This window comes from Saccopteryx leptura, chromosome 11 (genome assembly GCF_036850995.1).
Source record: "Saccopteryx leptura isolate mSacLep1 chromosome 11, mSacLep1_pri_phased_curated, whole genome shotgun sequence".
In the NCBI taxonomy this organism is placed as follows: domain Eukaryota; kingdom Metazoa; phylum Chordata; class Mammalia; order Chiroptera; family Emballonuridae; genus Saccopteryx; species Saccopteryx leptura.
In genome coordinates this window covers 80,176,190-80,193,981 of record NC_089513.1, presented here as the reverse complement: position 1 = coordinate 80,193,981, position 17,792 = coordinate 80,176,190, and the positions used below count along the sequence as shown (strand labels likewise).

Genomic DNA, 17,792 nt, shown 5'->3' with positions numbered 1-17,792 from the left:
AAGTAGGGCAGTTGGTTCTGCTCTGTGATCACAGGTCACATTGTTGGTTAAGATGTTGGCTTCTAGTCTCTTCTCAGCCCTGTGTGATGTGGTCATTGTGAATTCATTCTCTGCAAGAAGTCGTCCTGCAGAGCCAGTCGGTGTAGTGGACCATGGCACTGGGAGTTGACCTTGAAGAATCCCAGTTGGGTATGACCTTCATAGTCACCTCCAGTGACCTTTGCCCTTGGTGCCCTGGGAAGGGAATCTCAGGGCTGCATGCGACTCTGCCCAAGAGGAACAGCAGGAGGCAGAGGAACAGACCAGAGGTAGAGGGAGGGGACAGAGGCTGACCGTCTCTCAGCAGTATGACTTTCTGTATGAATTATATACGTCATTTTACTTGGCCCTGCCTTAGTTTCGAAATGAAGCTACCTCATATGGTTGTTGGAGGGTTAGTGAGTCAAATTCCCCTCAAGCATTTAGCACCCAGTACATTTTAGGTTGCCTGTGAATGTTAGCTCTGGTTGTTGGAAACCAGCTGAGTCACCCTTGGAAAGTTAACTCCCATTCTGCACCCTCGTCTCCTTATCTGTCATGTGGAAAACTGAATCAATATTAGTGAAGTAGCCTGACCAGGTGGTGGTGCAGTGGATGGAGAGTCGGACTAAGATGTGGAGGACCCAGGTTAAAGACCCCGAGGTCTCCTGCTTGAGCGCGGGCTCAACTGGTTTGAGCAAAGCTCACCAGCTTGGACCCAAGGTCGCTGGCTTGAGCAAGGGGTTACTTGTTCTGCTGTTGGCCCACGGTCAAGGCACATATGAGAAAGCAATCAATGAACAACTAAGGTGTCACAACGAAAAACTGATGATTGATGCTTCTCATCTCTCTGCGTTCATCTGTCTGTCCCTATCTATCCTTCTCTCTGACTGTTGTTCCGTCTCTGTAAAAACAAAAACAAAAACAAAACAATATTAGTGAAGTGTTTCACTCAGGGTGTTTTTAGCTAGTGTTCTCTGGTTGTGACACATTGTTGTTAATGGTCCCTCAGCTCCAGGTTAGGCTTGGAGAAGCAAAGGTGTTACTTCAACCTGAGGGTCTTCATTTTCATCTGAGCCCTGGACCACATAGGTCTCCAAGGAAGGGTCAGGCACTGGGTTTGGCAAGAGGGAACTTTCCACTCTTTTTTGGGCTGGGCAAATGGTCAAGGCAGTGGGTTCCAATGCAAAAATCTGAAAAAAAGGAAATAGAGGCCCAGAGAAGGAGGTGTGTGGGAAGGTGTAGATGTGCGACCCATCACTGGCGTTGTAGAAGGAGACCTCCCCCAACTCATAGTCCAGGAAAACCCCCACGCGTTCAGGAGGGTCAATTGTTAGTTTGGTCCAGGGGTCTGTGCAAGCCCGGTACTCATTCCCCTCATACAGCCCCATTGTCCAGAATCCAACCTCAGGTGTCATTTTAAAGGAATGTTTTCTGTCCACGTTCTCCCTACATACTCCAACATGCCACTGTTCCCTGTCCCCCACCTCCATCTCCCAGAAATGTCTCCCCGACATGAAGCTCTCACAGCCCAGCACACAGCAACGCTTATGAAATCTCTTGTTGTTGTCAGGCAGGCTCTGCCATGTTCCTGCCCACTGCACGCTCCTCTGGTTCTGGGAAACAATGAGGTTGGGGTGCGCGGTGTCCAGATCCAGAAACACATCAGCTGCAGAGGGTTCAGATAGTGTGGAGTCAGCCATGGTTCCTGGAACTCAGAGCCTCAGCCTACAAGCCCTGGGGTTGTCTGAGGAGGCCTGAGACCAGAGCCTGGGGTCCCCAGCCTGTCTTGGATGTGACCCTCAGCCAGGCCGCGAGAACCCACTAGGGAAGGGAGAGGGTTCAATATGGATGGGGAGGGTGAGGAAGGTTGTGGTCATTCTAACCCCCATAGTGAGCTGTCACCTTCCACCTTCTCCCTGTTTCCCTCCCCAACACGACCGTGCCCACCTGTGCTGCACAGTCACATGGGCTCAATTTCACCCCTTGCCCTGCCCCTCCCCCCTCCTGAGCTGGATTCATTTTCAGCACTGTCTCTCCTTCTCCCAAGATACAACCTACATCTTGAGTCTCAATTTCATATCTGTAAATGGGTGTAAAAACACTAATCTCAGGTTGGACTACAACAAGCTGTATGGCATATTTAGCCCAAGGCCGGCTGGCCAGGCAGGAAGTGCCTGGTGTGATAACATGGACCACGTCTCTTCTGTGCTTGGAGCCATGCTGGGGGCTCTGTGAGCTCTTATGTCCTCTCCCCACCTGTGCCCACACTCTGACCCCCAAAATCAGTCATTTATGGAGAACAGCACAGCTCCTTGCCTCTGGTGACCTGCTGGGTTTGGCCAAGAGGAGGGACCAGCTGAGACAGGAAGGAGAAAGGAAAGAGGCCCAGCACTGACTCCCCCACTTCCTCCACTGGAGATGCTCTGACAGAGCCTGACTCCTCTCAGGCAGCCTCTCCCTGAGCTCCAGCTTCCTCTGGGCTCCAGTGACTGCTCCCTGTCCCTCCCCCTTCAGCCTAGGGGTGGTGACAGCTCCCACTGTGGGAGCCCTGGGGCACCATTCATCCTTGCTGGTTTCCTTTAATGCCACCCCTGCCCATGCTAGTAGTTCCTTCTCTAAACCCTCTTTATTTTCTTTTGTTTTTCTTCCTTTCTTTTTATTTTTGAGAGAGAGGAAAGAAAAGAGAGAGACAGAAGCATCAATCTGTTCCTTGTTTGGCCAGTAGTGGCACACTGGGTAGAGCATCAGCCTGGGACACTGATGTCCCAGGTTTAATACCCCAAGGCCACTGGCTTGAGTGTGGGATGTGGACTTGATCCCGTCATTGCTGGCTTGAGCCCAAGGTTGCTGGTTTAGCAAGGACTCACTGGTTCAACTTGAGCCATCGACCACCCCCTACCTCTCCCATTCCATCAAGGTACATAGGAGAAGCAATAAATAAATAACTAAAGTGCTGCAACTTCAAGTTTATGTTTCTCATCTCTTTTCTTTCCTTTTCTTTCTCTCTCTCTCAAAACAAACAAACAAACAAACAAAAAACCCCACTAAAAACAGAACCTGTTACTGTATGTGTGCTGTCTAGGGGTGAGGGTGGCGGGGATTGAACTTATAACCTTTGCATATCAGGATGATGCTCAACAGAACTATCCAGCCAGAGCTTAACCCCTCTTTATCACTGTATAGAGGTGACAGTGACAAAACCAACTGCATCTCTGTGTCACAGAGTTCTTTCATCTTTACGTGCTGTGACCTTTGACCAATCTCACTGTCCTCAGCAAGCACACCAAAGCCTGAGAGGTGATGAATGACTGTTCCTTAAAATACAGCCATGGACATTTTTGTTAGTAGCAGCTTGAATGTCAGAAAGACTGAGGTCAATAGCCAACTGGTGATCGATTATAAAAAGTCATACATCACAAGACCAAGACTTATGGACTGGTGCTAACATATTCTTTGTCCTTTTCTCCTGTCTATCATTAGTACCCGAGTTATACTATAAAAGAAGTAAGGTAACATGTCTGCAACCGTGAATAATCTGTGCAGATTGCCAGTTTCTGTGTGATCTGACCCTACTGCTTGTGAGTCAATTACCCTATAACACAGTCTGTTACATTCTAAGGAGTGGCTTATTTTTTAGGCCTTAAAATATCTTCTCCTTACTATGGTCATTACTGTCAAACACCCACTTAAACAGGCTATCTCTTTCCTGTTGATGTTTTCAACAATATGCATCCATTATGTTATTTAATCTTCACCTCAATCCTCACATAGTAGGAGTTTCTACCATCTTCTAAAGTGAAAACACTGAAGCTCAGAAACATTGTGTAACCTGAGGACACACAGGGGCAGGAGGGGCAGAGCTGGGGCAGGTCCCATCCTGACTCTCCTGCAGCCCCTCCCCCAGCTGCACCCCTCCTGCCTCTTCCTTCCCACAAAGACCTGTGGAGCCCAGGACAGCAGCTGTCCCTGGTTTTCTGGGTTCTCTGCAGCAGAAGGGTACACCTTTGAGACCAGGACCTCAAGTCACCCTCCTAGACTCCCCCAGTCAAAATTTAGAGAAGAAAAAGGGACCAGGGTCCCTTGATTATTGTTGTCGGGAACACACAGTGACTCACTCACCAGGTTGGAAGAGGGCCATCTTCCACTCTGAAAGGAAGGAGACACAGACAAGGAAAGGTCATCATTTCTGTTCTTCCCTCACCATCTCCCTTCATTAAGCCTCTTCTCCCTCCTCTCCTCAGTCTGTTCCAACATCACTTTCCTGCATCTACAGCTCTGCGGATCAGGCATAAAACCTCTCTGCATGTTGGGCTTCTCTTCATCACACTGGAGCTGCAGGCGACATGGCCATGCTGAGCCCAGGTGTGCGGGCATCTGTGTCAGCAGGGTGAGGGGACACTGTATGTGGAAGGTCCTCTCTGAGTGTCCAGAAGACAGGGTGGGGCACCACAGAACATGGGCCTCTGAGCTGGATCTGATCATTACTCACCAGCAGAGAGGGTTTAAATGCTTTGTACACAGAGAGCATCAGAGTCACTCACCAGCGTAGGCCTGAGACTTCTCACCTGCAAAGGGAGACAACAGAGTCACCTGAATGTCATTTCAGAGTCATTTCCTTTCTCTTCCTCTTGCACTCATCTGATTTCTTTTTTGACCACCCCCCTTCCTGCCTGTCCCTCTGCCTGTTCAGTTCTCTGCTCCCCCCTCTTTAAATCAGCTGCATCTAGTGACCCTGCAGGCACCCTGCATGAGCTGTCCCAGCTGTCACTGCAGATCTGTGTGTACCTGTCTGCACAGCAGTCACCCTTGTCAGAAATGTTGTTTTCCAAAGTTTGCTACCTTCCTTTCAGAGTGGTCAAGAAATATTAAGTGGAAAATTCCAGAAATAAACAATTCATATCTTTTAAATTGTACATTACTCTTACTAGTTTGATGAAACATCATGCCATGCCACTGCCGCCATCCCAGGGAGAATCGTACCTGTGTCCAGCATGTCCCCACTGTGGACCCCACCCCCTCACCTTAGTCACTTGGGAGCTGCTGGGTGATCAGATCTACTGGGGCGGTATCACAGTACTCGTGTTCAACTCACCCTTATTTTACTTAATAATTGCCCGAAAAGGCAAGAGTAGTGATGTTGGCAATACATGTATGCCAGTGAGAAGCCTTCCTTCCAGAGAAAAGGACATAAACCTGTGTGTACAGGGTGTGGTACTATCCACGGTTTCAGGCTTCCCCTAGGGGTCCCAGTAGGTGAGGGGTGCCTACTTTACTCTTGTACCTGGGCGTGGGCTCGCTGTGTGCGTGTGTGTGTGCGTGTGTGTGTGCGTGTGTGTGTGTGTGTGTGTGTGTGTGTGCTAGAATCCACCTATGCAACTTAATGAGAAAATCTCAGATACTATATTTTCCAGCAGGTATATCTGTGAAAACTGACACGGTAGACACTCGTATTTTTAAGAGACACTTCTCTGTCCTCTGGTTTCTTCTCAGCAGACTACAGACTGTGTAAAGCCACCAGGGAGGGGAGGACCTCACACACTGAGTCCACCTCCCCCGCCCCTGTCCTTTCCTGTGTCCCCTGGATGTCCCGGTGCGAGCGGCCCCTGGTGGAGACTGAAGCCCCTTCTCCATTGAGAAAACCCCTGCCCGGCTGCCCCATCAGCGTCCTTATTTCCCCCACCCCCGGGCGGTTAGGGGTGAGGGAAGGGCGGGATCATATCCCAGAAGAGATTCTGAGACGAGGGTCCGGGACACTCACGCGCCAGGTACTGGATCCTCATCCGACCTGCGGGGAACAAGTGAGGAGTTGGTGGCGCGCGTGACGCAAGGACTCCAGGAAGCGCGGGGCGGGGACCGGTACTTACTGAGTTCACGCTGCAGCTTCTCTGGAAATAAGCATAAAAATGTCCCGTCACAGGGATGGAGGGGGGACGGGCGCGGTGGGGGCGCGGGCTGGGGCGGGGCGGTCGCGCTCCTGCAGCCGGGACTCACCATTGGCGCTTCGCTCCCGCTGCTTCTCCGCCCGTTCTTCTTCCTTCTTCCTTCGCTCCCTCTCTATCTCCGTGGACAGACCCTCGTTTCTCTTCTGCTGTCCCCACAGGAAGAACCCTGCCGCCACCAGGAGCCCCAGCAGAGCCGGCAGGGTCACCGCGAGGGCCACAACCCAGGGCCGCGCGTTCCAGAAGAAGGGACCTGCGAAGGGACAGCATCAGCCTCTAGCCAGGCAGGGTCTCGGGGTGTCTGGGGACAGATGGTTCTCTTCCCAGAGGGGCCAGAACTCTTAGTGTCACACAGCACTATTGTCTTGACATGTCTGCCTCTCACATGGGAATAGTTCAAATATCAAACACTATATACAAAGTCACTGAAGTCTACTCTCCACTCCCTGGTTCAGTGCCCTGTTTGTTAGGTCTCATTAGTCAGCTCTATATGTGATTAAAATCTTGGAGCTGGAGGGCCTGGGTTCCCGTTCTGGGTCTTCTGCCTGACTAGCATGTGACCTAGAACTTATGACTTCACCATAATGTTCCTGGTGTCCTAACAGGTAAAAGGAATCAATTAATGATTATAAAGTGCCTGACTCATAGAGTGTCATGCAAGTGTTTATTACATTTTAAAAATATACACATATCCTATTTGTTCTTGTTTACAGCAAACACAGCACTCTGCACCAGCTGGTCTGACTCTTGCTCTCTCTGTTCAGTGTCTTGGGGACCGTCCATGTCAGCACAGAGAGACATCTGCGTTTCCTCTCACAATGGAACCCTTCACAATGGAGGGCATAGAAGAGTCTCTAACTTTGTGCTATTTTAATTAATGGTATAAAAAATAGTATTTCACATGGATCATCTTATCAACTGCAAGCTGATCTGTCAGATAAATTTGCAGAACTGGGCTTTTGAATCAATAAAGAAGTAGTTTGGATACAAATTGCTCTATTGACCAAATGAGAAGATGGGCCAGTGTATACCAGAAATATACCACCTTGTAGCAACAATCATTTAAGAGTGACTGTCTCCCTACAAGTCTGTTATCACAATGTTTTTCCAATGATCTCATTTTTTGTTTTATTGACAATATCACATGTGGAAAACATTTCTTTATTCAGTGAGAGTGAACATTTTTTCATGGGGTGATTTCTTTTTTGTGAGCTGATAATTCATGCTCTTGTTTTATTTATTTATTTATTCATTTTATAGAGGAGAGAGAGAGGAGGGGGGAGGGGGGAGGAAAAGGAAGTATCTACTCCCATATGTGCCTTGACCAGACAAGTACAGGGTTTCGAACCAGAGACCTCAGCGTTCCAGGTCAATGCTTTATCCCCTGCGCCACCACAGGTCAGGCCAATTCATGCTCTTTTATCATTTTTCTACTGGGTTATTTTATATTTTAAAAGGGTTATCCCTTTCCATAAGATATGGGTTATACATATTCCCCCTCCTCCATTGTACCATATCTTTGCCGATCTTTGCCATTTGCCTACAATTCCTATTGCCTGTCACAGTCTGTGGCACGCAGGAAATGCTCAGAAGATGTCTGTGACATAAACAGCTTTATGGGGGAAAGAAGCACCCAGGTCCCTGCTCTGTGCCGTACCTCCACTGCAAAGACTCAAGTCAGCAGCAGGAGAGAGACATCGCTGCCCCCAGGGGCCACAGCTAAGCACAGGGTAGCACAGGGCACTCACCTGCAATGGAAACCCTGGCTGTCCTTTCCTGGCTGAGCACGGGGTTTATGAAGATACAGGAGATCCCCCTCCCAGAGTCGCCTTCCACGGTCACAGATGCTGTGGCTGTGTACAGACCCAGGCTGTCTGCAGTCACAGGTGCTGCCACAGCGGGCAAGCTCTGTCCCCTGTCATCTCTCCACTCGATGTGGGGCTGCGGATACCAGCCTGCAGACGTGCACTCCAGACGAATCCCTCCATCCTCATAGCCCTTCATTTCAATGAGGAGATCAGAGCCCAGCGCTGTGGAAGGAAAAGCGAGCCTGGATTACAGGGAGCCCTCTGTGCTGGTGAGGCTCTCCTCAGGAATGGAGGGCACTCTCACACTAGAGAACTCCAGCAGGGTTTCACTGAGGAGCTCTTTACAGACGTGTGCTGTGCTGGAGAAACTGTTCCATGATGTGACCACCACCTGAATGTTGTTTGACCCTCATGCTAGATTCAGTTAAATGTGGACCAGAACAGAGCTGGTTCCTCTAAATCCCCTTAGAGTCTGCAGGACCCCTGTCCCATGTCCAGACATGCTGTGATTTCTGGGAAAAGTGCTCACCTCACCCTGGACAAGCATGTAACTCTTTTTCCATTATCTTGGCTGAGTTCTGCCTCAGAACACTTATTTATCCTTCCTTGTCCTGTGTAAGCCTTTGTCCTTACCATGTGATGGGAAAGATATGCCCATTGTCATGGCACCATTTAGTAATGTGTTGTACGTAAGTCCCTGGGATAAACTCTGGATGTAATTAATGGTATCATTATCAGCCTGTTTCTCAGGTATCTTAACCCAGGAAACATTAAGTAATGTGGTTGTGCAGAGGTGAAAATAACTACATGGCAGAAAGATGACCAAGGCCCAGGAATAGTGGAGTTGTTTCCAGTGGTCCCTAAACAGCTAAACCCAAAGGGAAGAGGAAACAAACCTTTACAGACCTGAAATAACACAGTCTCTTAAAGAGGGCTTTCTCAAGGGGATTTGTGGCTCCAGGAAAGAACTATACTTAGCTGAGGCTATTCTGCAGGACAGAGCCAGGACTAAACCATACCCTCAATTCCATTCTCTGCTGGGCTCCCCATTGATTAACCCAGGCAGAAGCCACCGGGCAAGGTTGTATCCTGAGAAAGAGAAATGCCGCCGTGAGGTCAGCACATGAGCAATTCCAGGGAACAGCAGCATCAGATGAGGTGCTTTGTCACTGTGATGGGTCAGGACAAAATCAAGACCACTTGACCATTGGGTTTGAGCACAGAGATAACATGACCAGTGTCCTGACTACAACGACTAAACTTATCCATCCTATCATGGCTGTGAGTGACCCATTACAGCTCTGCACCATCCCGACAGCATCTGATCTAGAACAAATCTCTACTTCTATAAACCCTCCCCAAATCCCCTCAGAGCCCAAAAGTTATACCAAGTCTTCCCTGACACCCTTTTACTGAGACACTGCATGCATTGCACATGTGTGCATTTACCTCCCTGCAACAAGTACTGAACACAACTTGTTCAACTACAGGTGTGTTCTTGGGGCCAATGGTAGGACAACATTGGCAACACAGATGCTGTCCCTGCAGGTCAGCCTCCTGGACCCACAGCAGCGCACACATGGGGAACCACGGCCACTGTCTGGAGCTCAGCTGAACCCACACAGATGTGTGACACCTGCTGAGGGAAGTTTCTCATTGATTTTATCCATGATTTCCACTTCCCTGCTTAGACCCTGGTGGCCGCCATGAGGAACTTCTTCACCTGACACAGGAGGAACGGTCTCTGGAGGACAACCTGTGTCTGTCAAGGGTCTCAGAGAAGCAGAGTTGGAAGGAGGGAGAAGCAGGTGCTAGTGAGTAGTCAGAGGTGCTCTGAGGTGGGTGTGGAGCCTCTGCTCCCAGATCTCCGTGGGAGAACGAGCTCAGAACAGACCCGAGGCTCACCTGCAACCTTCAGCTCCACCATCGCATTTTCATAGAAATCTCCATCTTGGAAAATACACTGGTATTCTCCATTGTCAGAGACTGTGACGTTGTGAATCCGGAGAGCAGCCGTCCCCTCAGTGATGTCCTCTCTTAAAATCGAAGTTCTCCCTCGATACTCTGCTGCCTGTGTCTCTTCCTTCCCATGTGCATACGTGAGCACCACCTGCCAGGGGCTGGGTCGCACCCACTTCAGCTCCATGGTCTCAGCATTCATCTTTGGGGACAGGTAACAGGGCAGCTCAGCATCTTCACCCACCACGGCCAGGATGGGGTCTGGGGGTCCAACCACAGCAATCTGAGCTGGACAGTAGAAGGGAGTGCTCCATTAGTGAGAGCTGGGGCAGAAGGTAAGGGGGCTCCAGGCAGGGAGAGCAAGGTAAGAAACTCCTAGAGAGCCTCTCAATTCTAACAGAAGGTCAGTCGGGATGGGCCTTCCAGGGATGGAGGAGTCCAAGGTTCATACTGGCACTGCAGGTAACTGCTTTAGATACATAAACACATAACTGTTCCCTACCTGAGCAGAAGGTGAGCAGCTGGGCCAAGATGAGGAAGAGAGAGAGGTCAAGCAGATGGAAGACCAGGGACATCGCCCTTTTTACCTGTTGTGCAGAGAGAGAGACACCAGAATGAGCTGAGTAGAAATAGTGACCTGGAAGAAGATGGAGAATTCTTCATGGAGACCTCTGACTCCCCAGGATGAATTTTGGGTTCAACCATGACCACTGGTGACACAAGAGCCTCCTCTACAAATGTCTCTTTGCGAGCCTCTTAACGTTTGATTTCAACATGGAATTCATTCCAAAATATGTAACGTTAAATATATGTACCTGAACCCTAGCCTACAGGCAACTCTTGGCTCGACTATTCAAATAAACTAGGGAAACTTCCACTTACCCACAATTCCCTGGGACAGCCAGCTCCCGCCTCCCCCATCACACTCTGAGGAGCACAGGACCCTCCTCCCTGAGTCCCGGATTCACTGGAGTCCCCACAGTCTATGCTCAGCACACCAGCCAGAGGTTCCTGACTCACTTCCCCTCCCTCCTCCACTCACCCCTTCTGGGGCTCCCCTTTCACTCAGAGCAGGAGCTGAAGTCTTTTCACTCTGCACTTTTATAATCATCTGAATATTTTAAGTTTTAAAGTTCCCAAGTGGGACCCTGGCCGGATAGCTTGGTTAATTACAGTTAGCTCTGAAACGCAGAGGTTGCTGGTTTGATCCCCAGGTTTAATGCCAGGTCAGGGCACACACAGGAATAGATCAATGTTTCTCTCTCTCTCTCACTCTCTCTCTCTCTTTTCCTCTCTCTTTAGAATTGATTCAGTGAGAAGAAGAGAGGCAGAGACAGACTCCTGCATGTGCCCCAACCGGAGATCCACCCGGGAATCCCACTAGGGGGTGATGCTCTGCCCATCTGGGGCTCTGCTTCCTTGCAACATGAGCAATTAGTCCTGAGGTGGAGGCCATGGAGCCATCCTCAGCTTCCGGGTCAAGTCGCTCTGATTGAACCATGGTTGCAGGAGGGGAGGAGAGAGAGAGAGAGAAAGAGAGAGAGAAAGAAGAATGAGGTGAAGGGTGGAGAAGCAGATGGGAGCTTCTCCTTTGTGCCCTGATTGGGAATCGAACCCTGGGACATTTACACTCCAAGTTGACGCTCTACCACTGAGCAAACCAGCCAGAACTGTTAATAAAAGTTTTTTTTTTAACTTTTTTTTTTTTTTTTTTTTGCATTTCTCTGAAGCTGGAAACGGGGAGAGACAGTCAGACAGACTCCCGCATGCGACCGACCGGGATCCACCCGGCACGCCCACCAGGGGCGATGCTCTGCCCACCAGGGGGCGATGCTCTGCCCACCAGGGGGCGATGCTCTGCCCCTCCGTGGTGGGGTCGCTCTACCGCGACCAGGGCCAGTCCAGCGCCTGGGGCAGAGGCCAAGGAGCCATCCCCATCGCCCGGGCCATCTCTGCCCCAATGGAGCCCTGGCTGCGGGAGGGGAAGAGAGAGACAGAGAGGAGGGGGGGGGTGGAGAAGCAAATGGGCGCCTCTCCTATGTGCCCTGGCCAGGAATCGAACCCGGGTCGCCCGCATGCCAGGCCGATGCTCCACCGCTGAGCCAACCGGCCAGGGCCAATAAAAGTTTTTTAAAGAAGGAATAAATCTCATTTTGAAAAGGTTTTCAAGTGCGAAACAAATTTCTAATTATTTGGAGACGATATTTATTACTTTTATTTCTGATTATAGACAATTTTAAAATTAAAAACCACAAAAGTATAAAATATAAATGAAACACATAAAATGATAAAATATAAGTAATGTATAATGGCAATCATATATTTGCTTCATATAAATGTGAATATTTCTGGACAAATTTTAACCACTTAACACCAGAAAACCAAACAAGTTAATTTAAAAACTGAGAAGAGGCCCTCAAAAGACATTTCTCCAAAGAGGAGGTATGAATGGCCAGCAGACACTAGATTGGAAACAATGTGTTACTTTTTATTTATTTTTATTTATTTTTTTGGGTCCAAGTTGGTGAGCTTTGCTCAAACCAGATGAGCCTGCGCTCAAGCTGGCGACCTCAGAGTCTCGAACCTGGGTCTTCTGCATCCCAGCCTGACGCTTTATACATTGCATCACCGCCTCGTCAGGCACTTTTTTTTTTAATTGTTGTAAATGTAGGTTAGTTCACATTTTTCTATATTAGAAATGATTCTGTAATGAAGATTTTCACATGTATGTCTTTAACACACAACCCTAGTAACCCACCTCACCATGCTTTTAACATTATTTCTGTAAATGATGATCTGTTAACTAATAAGAGACTACGGATAAAAAACCTGTTTCCTTAAGAATTTTAGGGCCTTCCTTCAGAAGAAGCAGAAGAAGCTGACTTGACCTCCAGACATTGCAGTTCTGGGAGAATGGCTGACCTTCAACCTTTTATCTGAACAGACTGGGTTGTCTTGCACTTAGTGCCTCCATGCAGAACACTCAACCCCTCCTTTGAATTCCTTTTTTGTTGTTGTTTTTTCTCCCTCTTTGCAAAACTCCTACCCCTGCCCAATTGTTAAGGTGGTCTTTGCAACATTATCCACCATCTTCACAAGTTGCTGGCTCTTGAATAAACCACCGTTCCTTCCATCAGCCCCCGACGCTTGAGCATTGACTCTCAAGAGGCAGACAGCCAATCATAAGTTCAGTATCAACCTTAGAATGCCTTAGAGCAGTGGTCCCCAACCTTTTTTGGGCCACAGGCCAGTTTAATGTCAGAAAATATTTTCACGGACCAGCCTTTAGGGTGGGACAGATAAATGTATCACGTGACCGAGACAAGCGTCAAGAGTGAGTCTTAGATGGATGTATCAGAGGAGATCTGGTCATTTAAAAAAAATAAAACATTGTTCAGACTTAAATATAAATAAAATGGAAATAATGTAAGTTATTTATTCTTTCTCTGCAGACCAGTACCAAATGGCCCATGAACTGGTACTGGTACAAGGCCCAGGCGATTGGAGACCACTGCCTTAGAACACACTCCCAGAGACAAGCAGCAGAGCCTGTAAGAGGCCTTTGCTGCTTCCTGACCACAGGAAGATCCTAGGAACGTGCAAGCTGTGAAGCTCCCTCATTCTGGTTGTCTCCCTCCCACAGATTTCTGAGTGCAGGCTTACCTGCCTTCCTTCCACATTCCCATTGTGTCCTCACCTGCATGGTCACAGCACCACATTCCTGCTCTGGGTGAGGAACGCCCTGCAGGCTCACCAAGCTCCACAGCCTCTCTCCTAAGGGGGCCTGGATCCCTGGCTTTCACCAGTTCTTCCCGCTTACCCTCGGCACTCCCAGCTGAAAATCAGGAACTAAGCCACTCGATAGTTCTTTATTGTAGCTGAGTCTCTTATCTAGAAGAAAGGGTGGAGAAAGGAGTTTGCTCCCAATGAGAAACAGTGCAAAGTCCCCCTTTGAAAGCACTGTTTTCTGATTGGCTCCAAACAGGACTGTTAGTGCGGGTAGCTAGTTAGTACTAATAAAGGAAGAGAGCATAGGGAATCAGACATTAAGCCTTATCTACTAGTGAGCTGCTGAGGACATCAAGCCTGCTTCACTAGGAAGTGACAACATTCACAGCCTTCCCAGGAGACTGCTGCATTCTCCACACTCAGGACCTAGTCCCCGAAGTGGACAGGAAGGACCTGTTACCAGCTATTAACCAGGATTACTGAGGCTGAGGAATGAAAACAGCAGGGAAATTCCTCTGTTGGGAACATGCCCAGATGAAGCCAAGATGGCCCAGGGGGACATCCCTACACTGAGTCATTCGTAGTAGGGGAAAAATAGTGACCATAACGGGAAGGTCTCTAGGCTGAGAAAAGGATTGAATTGAACACGTGGCACAGAACCCTGGAAGTTCCAGGAAATTAGGGGAAGGGCCCAGCACAAGCCCACAAAGGACTGGGAAAGAGACTGGTCAATTTGAAAGCCTGAGGTAATACACTCAAAGCCCAGCAAAGCTCTCTCTCTCTCTTGCTCGGTAACACATGTTCTTCTGTGAACACGCGTTTGTTCGCCGCTTTGTTCACGTGCTCTCTCTCATAGCAGCCCTGTGGGCCCCACGTGGGCTTCAAGCATGAGCCTGGGTGTGGCCATATGGCAGTGCAGCGGTGACTGGAACACAGCCAGCGTTAGAGACTAAGCTAGCAGAATAGGGACAGAGACTGACTAAGCTTTGTCACAGACTGAGAACCAATGGCATAGACGTTCTGGATCCTGGTCCCTGTTCTGAGCTTGAGGAAGACAAGGCTGGACTTCTTCCACTGCAGGATGGACGGAGATGGGACACTGGGAAACTGAGGGCCGTCCTTCATTTCTATCCCAATGAATCTTACCACCACCTCATCCTCATGTCTGTGAGTCCTCAAAGTGTTTCTCTTGAGACTCCATGGAAGAATGGGAGGACCCGTTTCTACTGGCAGCAGAGTGAAAGTGTGAACAGGAAGCAACCAGACCCACGCCACCTTTAGCTCCTCAGAAATTCAGTCTCAGATGCATTCCCAAATAATACAATCCTCAGGTTTCCAGACGCAGTGCTGCCAGGGAACAATGGGCATATTTTACAAATTCAGAGAATTTTTATTTGAATTGCTGAGAAGGTTCCTTCATGCTCTGTGTCTTCTCTGTGCTGCATCTGGATTTTCAGGTGTATTTATTCTCCTCTGCCTGCAGGAGTCTGTATTCTCTGAGGTCAGACTGGATAAGCTATGAAGCTGTTTCACTCGGGGTCTTTGGGACAAACAGGGTTTACCTGTGGTCCTGGGCTTCCAGAGACACTTTATTTAAGTCTCGAGATGATGAGTATAGTTCCCAGGGTTAAATGTGACCTTGGCTGATGGAATTTGACCACATTACATCGGCTTAAATTTAGGTTCTGTGGTAGAGATGGTTGGTCACTTGTCCAATATCTGTTCCCTGCCTCTTCTTAGTCATCACACCCAATTTGGGAAGAGGGGACGGTACTGCAATGTGCCCGTCCTCCTGGTAGATGGGAGAGGCTGAGGGACTAAGTTTGAGTCAATGGTTCATAAGTGGATGTTGTTGGGTTGTGTTCGTCCAGAGATTTCCAAACTCTTTCTACTTCTTTCTTCCTCTGAGGTAGAACACCCTCTCTGGAGCTGGAGCACAGCCGCCGTCTTGTCACCAAAAGGCAACCTCGAGAATGGAAGCCACAGACTGAGACGGCAGAGAATGAAGCCAGGCGAGGCTGGGGCATGGATGCCTCTCCTAGCTGCCAGACCAGCTCTGGGCGGCTGCCCTCTGACTTTATTTCTCATAAAAGGAACATAAACCCTTGTTTTGTTTAAGCGACTGGTACCCCCCATGGTCTCTGTTATCAGCAGGAAACACAGTTCTTCCCTCCCCACCTCCCACTATCAATGGTTTGTCATGAAACTTTTGAAATGTATAGCAAAGTTGAAAGCACTTTTCAATGAACACTCGATATGCCTCCTGCTTAGAGTCTACTCTGAACATTTTATTACACATGCTTTCTTTATTATAATCTGTCCTTCTGTTTCTGTCCTTACTGTTATTTATTTATCCGGAGCCCTTTAAAGTGAGTTGCAGATATAACTGCACTTTCTGAGGAGCCACTGAGCCATTTCACCCACAGGTGGTGTAAAGTACCAAAGGCTACAGAATTAATATTAATATTTTAGGAGGCTTGGAGAACATTTTATTAATTTGGGTTAAGAGAAATTGTGAGAATAGTGTCTGTGCTGTGTGATTAGCATAACTAGGATGGCTCTTGCCATTGTATTGTAAATGAAAAGGGAAGGAAGCATGGATTCCCTGACATTCCACCACACCTGTGGGGAAAGGGGTGAATGGCTAGCCAGGTGCAGGAAGAGAAAAGCCAAAATAAACCTTTTCTTATAGCAATGAGTCATTTGCGGGCATTTGTCCCCACCGAAACTACCTCTCCTATGTAAATGCGTGTGTGACTCTGGACAGAGAGATAGCAGATAAACACTAGATAATATAGGAATGCCTTTAATATGTAAAGAGACATCTTTCTACCATTGTGTTGGCTTGTAAACTTTGTTTTCCCCAAAATAATGTATAGCTTGCAAATTGAACGTGGTCCTATCATGTTAAAGGACATATGACTATAACCAATAGCGGTAAGGGGCTCCTAATTGCAATTTTTGCTTCTGTACTTCCCACTTACAAAACTATAAAAACTAAGTAGAACAAAGGGCCGGCGCGCTCTCCCTCAGATTTCTGTCGGAGTTCCCGCCGCTTGGCCAAGCTAGACAATAAAGCTTTAATGTGTAAACGACGGACCTTGCTTCTGTCTTCCATAATTCGGGTCCCTCCGAATTTGGATTAACACTTTCCTCTGGGTATATCCACATACTTACGAATTAGAACACAGTTTTGAAACGCTCAAGATGTTGACTGAGGACGCACCAACAGAATTCTAGACTCAGAGTAAAACAAAGAAAAGTTTATTACACTCGCGAGCGGGCCCAAGGCAAGGAAATGGCCAAGAGCCCCGAGCCACTTCAGCAGGCAAGTTTTATACCTATTTTCAGGGAGAGGAGTTGTAACAGTTCTCAGGGTAATTGATGGGCAAACATCTGCTTAATTTCAAGGAGGGGAGTTGTAACAGTTCTCAGGGTGATTGATGTGACATAATCTATTCCCGGTCCTTGAGGTAAGGAAGGTGTTAGACTCCCAGGATGGCTAGGAATAGATGAGTCCTTGAGATAGGAAAGTCGAAAAACTCCCAGGATAATTAGTGCAACCCAATCCTGGAGGATAGATAGGGACTTTTCCAGCTGGGGGCTTTTAACTGTATGACTGGTTACTAAGGCACATCTGACTAAAATTTAATTTGGGGGAGCCAAGTACTAAACGCAAAATTCACTTCTGTATGAACCGCTTGCTTGCTACGCTATAAAAACCCCTAAATTGTAGGTGCTCGGTGTGACTGGTGACCGTCACCTGAGCTCACTTTTCTATAAAACTTTGTTTAAACTCTCTAAACGTCTCCAGTGTCTATTTTACCCGGCGAGTGCAACAATTGATTGCCTCAGATGCTTGCGGCCTTGCCTTTCCGATAAGCCCCTAATCAAACATCGGATGCCTGCGGCTTCTTCAAGGAGCCTGGGCAAACATCTAGGGGCCGAGTGGGCCAGTTATTGTTTTACAAGCCAAGATGAGTTAAGCAAAAATCAGACGAAAAAGATCAGACGGAATCCACTGTTACAAAGACACCTGGCCGTGTTTAAAATATAGATGTGGGAATTACTTTCAGCAGTCTGTTCAAAATGGTCATGGGTTGTTTTTATCTGGGTATCACTCTCTCCTGGTTGCCTAGTCATCCCAGTGATAGATTCGTGAATTCCGAACTGCCCTCTTGATGTTCCGCTTATCTGTCAGACCTCACCCTTACTGGACTGTCGCCCCTGAGACAGAGGAATTCCAAGAAGCTGGCAAGCCCCCCAAGGAGGAGCATTTCGGACATACCAGGACTTTTGCCTCAGTATCCCCTTAGGCTCTCCCAAACACTACATA

The 17,792-nt window shown here is 48.3% G+C and overlaps 2 protein-coding genes across 2 annotated transcripts in view; both read right to left on the bottom strand.

The window, feature by feature from the left end:
* Window positions 1-953: 953 nt before the first annotated feature.
* On the bottom strand, window positions 954-13,581 carry LOC136383462 (butyrophilin subfamily 3 member A3-like). The gene is given in 11 exon segments (XM_066353354.1): window positions 954-1,687; window positions 4,141-4,167; window positions 4,563-4,586; window positions 5,035-5,037; window positions 5,780-5,806; window positions 5,886-5,906; window positions 6,013-6,213; window positions 7,709-7,990; window positions 9,674-10,015; window positions 10,230-10,314; window positions 13,425-13,581. Coding segments are annotated over 11 exon segments (1,752 nt in total). The 5' UTR covers window positions 13,431-13,581.
* The window catches only part of LOC136382972 (butyrophilin subfamily 3 member A2-like), a 61,712-nt gene continuing 45,487 nt past the window's right edge, over window positions 1,568-17,792 (bottom strand). Inside the window, exon 9 of the mRNA XM_066352385.1 lies at window positions 1,568-1,687. The gene's annotated coding sequence lies outside the window, so the exon portion shown is untranslated. The remainder of the gene's footprint in view (window positions 1,688-17,792) is intronic.